At 39.7% G+C, this 7,900-nt stretch overlaps 1 protein-coding gene across 1 annotated transcript; it reads left to right on the forward strand.

The window, feature by feature from the left end:
• Positions 1 to 6,085: 6,085 nt before the first annotated feature.
• On the forward strand, positions 6,086 to 7,900 carry CALHM4 (calcium homeostasis modulator family member 4). Its single transcript, XM_009681716.2, has 2 exons — positions 6,086 to 6,643; positions 7,511 to 7,900. Exons 1-2 carry the CDS (start codon positions 6,086 to 6,088, stop codon positions 7,898 to 7,900), a joined length of 948 nt encoding a protein of 315 aa, XP_009680011.1.

Here is a 7,900-nt window from a genome sequence, read left to right on the forward strand (position 1 = left end):
GTGATTGGCAGCAGATTTGCCTCTGAACACAACAGAAATAACTGCTCCATCCATAGGAATGCATTGTCATCAAATACACAGCAAACAGATATGGGAAGTCAAACCAGGTAGCCCCAAGAGGTTTGCAAGTCTTATGCCTCAAGGGACAACAAATACACTTTATTGGTTGAGTCAGGTTTTGGCTTTTGGAGAGTTAACCAAAGCTACCTCACTGAAGAATAAAAATACAGTTACAAGATATGGACGAACCAGGTAATTAAAAAATATACCAATTTCAATTTTAAAGAGCTGCCAGCTGTGACAGACTTAGGCTGGTGAGTGGAAGCTGCTAGGCAGGAGCAGTACGGGTCACAGGGCACTACTTTCACCATGTTTCTGGGAGCACAAAGCTGGCAGGAAGATCTAGAGTGTCCAGATTCCCAAAGGAATAGATTGTGTTTCTGCTACCACTGCCAGCTTTTGCAAATGGCATCTTCCATTACTGATGTCTCTAATAGATCTTACATCATTGTTAACACGATATAACCCCTGCCTGTAAACATTGCTGCAGGAAAGTTCAGATTGCTTTTCCCAACTTTGTCTAACATAAATTTGGCCTATTCTGTTAGCTTAGATTTACAAATTCAGATCACGGTTACCAGTAAATTTAGAAATGAATCAGGTAGCTGTCATTCCCTTTAGGAGCATCTCCACATACATTCCTCTTTCATCCTCCAAGGAGGGGAAGTAGAAGAATGTGGCCTCATCTGCATGCCATGCTGCTACTAGATGTTAATTCTTTATTAGATTTAGTGCTAGGCTAAAATTGCAGCTATATCTTACTCCATAGCTAGAGAAAACAGTAGATGCCCTTCATCTGGAATAAGGAGGATTAATTTACTTACAAAAAAACAGTCGTTTAAAGTTACGATATAAGACAACAAAAATAGAAGAAATATAAGGATTTTCAGCTCCTGCTGTGCAAAACAGGCATCCTAACAGCTTGCATTTTACACAGAATGACCTGGTATTGATGACCATACGCTGTAACGTCTGCCATCTTTCTCTAGGCACTCTTCTGGCCCTGTAAAATCTGACCCCATTCCATAAGTGAAACTTTTGTGGGCACATGCCATCTCTAAATTTAAATAAATTATAAAAGTCAGGCATTAAAATTCTCCAGATAATTACTTGCATTTCTAAATCGAGTCTGAGACGGATTTGTTTCTCAGGTTGTCTGCAACTAGCCACAAGCACCAGATATGTCTCTCACTGCAAGAGATATTTCATATTCTGGAAGAAAGTGTACTGCATTATGTTTAAAAAAAAAAACTCTAAAAGATTATCATTAGCATAATTTATCTGCAGTGAAACCATCGCAAAGCACTTAAGACTACCCATAAATGAGTACCATTTTATTTATGCAGTTCTGAATATAAGGATGAATGACTTCAAACGGCATTATTAATACGACAATCATCAAGGAACACTGTGGACCAGAAGGTAAAATATGTGGCAAGAACACACCAGTTTTATGTGCATATGTGTGTGTATATATATATGTGCTTAGGTGTGCATATGTGCATTTGTGCACATATATGTATGCGTGTGTGTGTGTGTAAATTCACATCTCTAAATGTGTTAAATTTGATATTATGTATTATGTATGTCTTTGAAAGGTTTGCCTGTGCTAGAGAAAATGAAACACCAACGGTGTGTCCAAATAAACCGGGAATTAAATGGCTTCAGTGAGGGAAACAACTCGACAGTGGATTGGATACACTTCTAAAGGAACAGAAGGAAGTCATCTTCATAATTTTAACTGTTACCTGACTTGCAGCCCCAGGAAAGGGGTAGAGGTTGGCACAGACTTTGCAGTCTTTCCGAACTTTAATGTGGATTTCTCAGAGTAAATCTAGAGGTAGTTTGAATAGTGTACAGTGAAGAAGCTAGCACTGCCCTGCTGCTTCCTTTCTCTCGTGCTTGTCAGAAGAAGATTTTAGCCTTGAGCCCCAAGAACTGTTGGTCTGCTTGAGCATTAGACTAGAGCAGTTCTCTCTCTTCCCATAAAACTGAAAATAAACACACACAAAACATGTCTTTAGTTCAAAAGCATGCATAAAATGTGCATCAGCACTATGCCTCTTATAGGAGACTGGCTATTATGGGAATGCTGAAACCTGTAGGGTTAAGGATATGATTGCTTCAGTGTTCCACTTTCTAAGGATTCTCAAAAACATGAATATTCCAGAGCACAGCGCAATATAAAGGCCACTAGTGCATTTAGTGCCAAATACATTAAAAGGTATTTGAGCTAAAATAAGAATATAGCATTTGCCACAAAAGGTGAGTGTCCAGATCAGTAGAATACAGGATTAGGCTGATGTTTCCTCTTTGTCTCCAGCCCTATAGATCTTGAGTTAAATATTTTATATATAGACAATGAAATTATTTTGAACTATAAGAACATAAGTGACAGGAGTTTTAAGCTACTCATGAAGAAAAGGTACCTGAATACGGGTCTCCCACATCCCAAATGACTGCTCTTAGTCATTAGAGCTCAATGTGGCTGCCTTTTTGGCTGTATTTCAAAAAAAAAAAAAAAGCTATACTGTTGCTCTCAGGAGAGTATTTTTGGATTTATGTGCCTACTTTCTGCTATTCATGGAAAGCATCTAAAACCTTATATAAATCCTTCCTATAAATCACAGATGAATTCTGAAGTAAAAGATGTAAGTTAAAAAATCATTAACAGGTTCCTACTTTACCCTTAACATGAAGCTTATTGACGACTTTCTTATCACTATTAGTCCTGGTTTAGGGGGTAGGAATTGCTCCCTTAGCCGGGCCAAAGAGACCAAGAGAATGACTTGACAGCCTGAAGCCAACCTACAACCAAGTGGGAGGAGGATGTGGGCACTGCTCCCCTGAGCTCCCCCAGGAAGTCTATTATGCAAATAGTTTTGCAGCATGCCCTATGTGCACAGGAAGGCTTAGCATCCTCCAAAATGTAACTGAAAATGCATCTAGAAGAGGCATCAGAGCACATCTGCGTTTTGAAGGCCAGCTCAGTGATGAAAGCACTTCTGCAGGACATGAGAGACCATGAGAGACTCCTCCTCTAAATTTTACACAGAGGAATCTTCAGATGAAAATTAGAGGAACGCTCTCCCCTTTTCCTGCCAATTAGATACCAAAATCTTAATCATTTTCTGATCTAACCAATATCAATTTTGCCTCTGTGTAGGGAACTAAGTGCAGCCAGCAGAACTAAGGCAGGAGAGCTGGAGAATACAGCTTTTTCCCCATCAGAGTCACACCACGTCACTAGTAAAAAGTCAGGAAAGAGATGAGTGAGAGTTTTCATTAAATTAAGTGGAGAGGGGAATTGAAACCAGTTTCTCCCTTCTGCCATAGCTGCTTAAAAAGCAAACAAGCAAACAAAAACTGCATATCTGTGTATGCAAGGACAGGAAGCAGTAATGTGTCTACTATGTTTTAAAAGAAGATGACAAACCTTGTCCAGTTATTCAGAAAAGTCACTTATTCTCTACGTGTCACTATTTGCACTGGAGGTCAGCTGTAAGCATTTCTTTGACGAGGTGGCTGACCGCTTAGGTTACGGTATTTTGGATTGCATTTAATCCTCTTCCTGGACATCATATAAAGAGGATAGATGTCTACTCAAGACTCTGGATTCTCCTGCAAAGGCAAGTATTTAAATATTTAAATATTGAAAGTATTTAAAAGTTTGATGTACCACCTAAGTTCTTAACCGGCTCCAACCCTGTATTTCATTCCGCAATGGGATGACCCAGCAGAATTATTTACAGAACCGTGTGAAGGCAATGCCAAAAAAGTGACAAAGCAGCAGTGGAAAGTTGTTCTATTGATTGCATAAATTGCCTCATTCAACAACCTTAGCCCAGCTATCAATATTTCAGTGTTGTACTTCTCCTCAGTTTCACATCTAATGTATTTCTCGAGTAAACAAGTGATGTTTGGGAAAGCCTGCCTACCCTATAAACAAAATAAGATGCGGGCACCCAAAGACAGCTCAGCGGCAATCAATTGGAGATTTTAAAGAGAACTGAGGTATAACGGAAGACTCCTATAAAACACATTCCGAAGATAAATCCGTAATAGCCAGATGCATTTGATCTACTTAATTAGAAGGAGGTAAATTTTGTCAAAACGTAATGCCACTACTACATTTAAAAAGTTAGGGAGGATCTTGTGTTACTGAAAGAAAACGAAGCTTCAACACGGCAGCACACAGGCAGCAGTGGGATTTTGTTGTGTGGTCCTACTCTGCCCAAACAAACAAGAAATTGCAACACATTCCAGAAAAGCAGTGGCAAAGTGCTGCTGCATATTTGAGCACGTTTCGACATCACTTCCAGTTTTGCTTAATGCTGCCCGTTAGTTTTGGGGGTCTCGCTCACAGATTGTGGGTGAGGATGAGACAAGCAGGTGTCCTCCCTAAACAGGGCACTGGAGAAACAGGGCCTTGCCTAGTAAACAGACAGGATAGGTATAACATGTCATACACACGTATAACAGCTATGACAGTGTCACTGCCATCCATGTGGATGCTATGGATGCTAAAATTGCCTTTTGTTCCTGTTAAAAGTTATTATAAGCAATTCTTTTTGCAAGAGAAGAGAAGAGGCTGTACAATCAGACACTATTATGTTATATAACCAAGAAAACACATGCTGTACAGATGGCTGGGAATGTAAAGACAATTTTCCTCACAGACCTTCTGGCTTTTTTTTTTTTTTTTACTGTTCTGGGTGAAAATGTTTATATTGCAGTCAGTTAGACTTCTCATAACTTAGACACTTGTAAGTATTTGCATATTCAGCAACATCTCTAACTGGGGTGTGTGATGTACAGAAGCACTGGATAACATGACCTTAGAGGAGCGTGCCTGGAGAAAATCATTTGGAGTGAAATGTTTTAAATTAACCTCTGATAAAGGCTGGATTTGTCAGAGATGCTGACAGCCCAGCTCATACTTCCCAATAATCAGAAAACAGTTCTGAAAAAGTTTAACTGAAACATTTCCATCTGTCTCTCTGTCCACAGAATGGGACTGATGATACACAGAAAATCTTAAACATTTGTATTACAAGCATGCTATATAAATGCCAGTTACTATTGTTCAAAGCTCACTTGACACTGTAAAAAGTGAAGAGCAAGTTATAAGCTATCCAGATAATCTTTCCTAAAGAAACAGCATAGCGCAACATTCAATGCTGTCAGGAAGCTAAACGTGCTAGCTTACAGCCACTTGTAAATCGCCGAGGTCCTAGCCAACGTTCTTTGTCACTTCATGGCCCGTCAGCTAACTGCATCTCGGATTCCAGCATCTGATGCACAAATTGCCTCAGAACAAGAACTGACGTTAAATGTGAATAGAATTAGGATTCCAAACCTTGTGCAGTTTATGGAGTCTTTACCATTTTTATTTTCAGGTTGAGACATTTTAAAATAATCCTAGTGATTTCTTTCTTACAATCAGTCCACTTGGCAAAGCTTTGTTTGGTTGCTTTTTTTATAAAGGACAGCCGAAAGTCTTTTTTTTTTTTTTTTTTTTTTTTTTTGCATTTGCTTTATTCTACAATCTTTCTTCTAGTCCCACAGCATGATTCTGCTAATTATGATTGATTAGAAAACAGCTGGCCAATTAACCCTAATAGAGGAGCCAATAGTTTGACAGCACTGAATGTCCTCCAGAAGGTAGCGAGAATTTATTGTCAGTTTCAGGTAATTAGCAAGGGGCTGGCAAAGCTCATAATTGCCTAAAAGTGAAATGTTCCAGAACCACTGAGATAATTTATTGAATCAATTAAAACAGATGGAGATGATTGGATGTCTGTAAGTAGATTTAAAGCTAGTAAACAATCCCCTAGCTGTTATGGGGTAGGAATTAGCTGAAGGAGAAAGGCTAGTAGGGGTGTTGTTGTTCTTGTTCTTATTTTTATTCTACTGATGTTTGTTTGGTTCAAGTCTGGTCTGTCATTAATTGATACTAGTTACAGATAACTGAAAGCCAGCATTGACTTGAAGCAAAAGCCTCTGGTAAAGAGTAAGGTCTAAAATGGCTTACCTTCCAAAGTGGCTAACTTTTCTAAAAGGCAAAGAGGTCATTATTGCTAATGCTATAATTGCAATACTGACAATTGGTGGGCAGCAACTCTTCTCTTTTTTTACATTCAGCTGCCCCTGCCATGTTGGGCAGAACCTGATCTATGGGCTGGCTTTCTTAGGAGTTCCTGCATTGATTCTTCTAATTGTTGGTTATGCTCTTAATAATCAGACTTGGAGACTAGTTACAGGCAAAAGATCTCCTCTTCAGCAAGAGAGTACGCGTAATCACTTACTACAATGCAAACTGACCTGCTTTGTCTTGTGTAGCATCACTGGGAGAGCACTGGTTGCTCCAGTAACGTGGCTAGCAGTCACCCTGATAAATGGCTCATTTTATGTATGTGCTATGAGTGAGTATGTTTCCATGTATTATTATGGAGGTAGTCCTAACATTACTGCTAGTGAACACGGAAAGATACTGGCTGCGTTTCCTTGCCGTCAGTTAGTTCCTCCAGAGCTGAGTAAGGCAAGAGATGAAGTGATTCTCCTCCTCCGATACCAGTCGCAAGTGAGTAGCTTACGTTATGTCTGTTTGAAGCTGTTGCCTGAGGATCTAATGAGAATCAGGGTTAATTCAATGGACCCAGTATTAGGAAAAAAATGGGATCTGTCTCTTCTGCTGTGAATGCTAAATCTTTGTATGTCTTTGAAGTCTGGTTTGTTCCTGCAAGTGGAACCGAGCTTTTAGGTATGCAAGTTATTAGATGTAGTTGTCCTATTTGTTATCTACTGCTGGAGGAAATGTTCTTTGTTGCATAGTATCTTGAGAAGTACCAGCAAGTAAGCCAAATGGACAGTAAAGAACCTAGTGAGAGGTGGCGAATGAGGTTCCTTGATTCAAGAATAAGAAATGCGATTAAAGGTCCCAGATTTTGAAGGCTCCACATTAACCAAATCAGAATTTTGCTGTTTAGGATGATACTCATTTTTAAACGCTTGTCTAGTGGCTAAGTATTAGGGGGACCGTTAAGCAGCCACTTCAAAGAGAAATGGGTATAAATAGGCTGTAAGATAATTTGGGTTAGAAATTAGATGGCTTCTCTGTTACAGGCTTCTAATAGTAGTTGTGGAGGCAAAATTCTGAACAAGTTATACGGCAGGACTTCCTTAAATTTCAGAGAAAGAAACCTTTTTATACAGCTACCAGTAGCAGGCAGAGACTGGATTTGATGACAATAGACCCTTTCCAGGCTTCTGTCCTGTTAACCTTCTTACTCAGGAAAGACAAGCAGAGGTTTTCATATGGACTTCTTATGCCCAAAAGTTGTCACAGCAGGTATTTTCAGATGCAATAAATGTGCTGTGGTACAAAGGACTACATCAAGGAACACTAATAGCAAAGTCTTGTTTTAATTTTTGCTTCTCTTTTTTGAAGGTGGCTGGCTGGTTTCTGATTGCTGTGGTAGCCATCACTGTTTTCCTGTCTTACTGTCTGGGAAGCTGTTTCTCCCCACTCAGCTTCCTTCATTTCAGATACTGGACCAAGTACGTCCACAATGAGCAGGAGCTCTTTGATGAAGCAATGGACCAGCACTCCAGGCTTTATGCCACGCAGCACGTAAGGAAGTTCTTTGGCTTTGCACCAGGGAGTGAAAATGTGGAGGAAATCCGTATCCCGTCCCTTAGAGAGTGGCAAGCCATTTCTGGACTGGCTTTTTTAAAACTAGTGGATGAGGAGCATTATGACTACAGCCTCCTCCACGACTGGGCACTCAAGGATTCTGTAAATGGAAAATACATGAAGATTGATGAGACCAGAACTTGA

The sequence above is a fragment of the Struthio camelus genome, chromosome 3, assembly GCF_040807025.1.
Source record: "Struthio camelus isolate bStrCam1 chromosome 3, bStrCam1.hap1, whole genome shotgun sequence".
Taxonomy (NCBI): Eukaryota; Metazoa; Chordata; class Aves; order Struthioniformes; family Struthionidae; genus Struthio; species Struthio camelus.

Coding starts and splice junctions, on each gene's coding strand:
- CALHM4 (XM_009681716.2), top strand. CDS start 6,086: ATGGCTTACCTTCCAAAGTGGCTAACTTTTCTAAAAGGCAAAGAGGTC. Junction 6,644..7,510: donor TCCTCCGATACCAGTCGCAA/GTGAGTAGCTTA, acceptor TCTTTTTTGAAG/GTGGCTGGCTGGTTTCTGAT.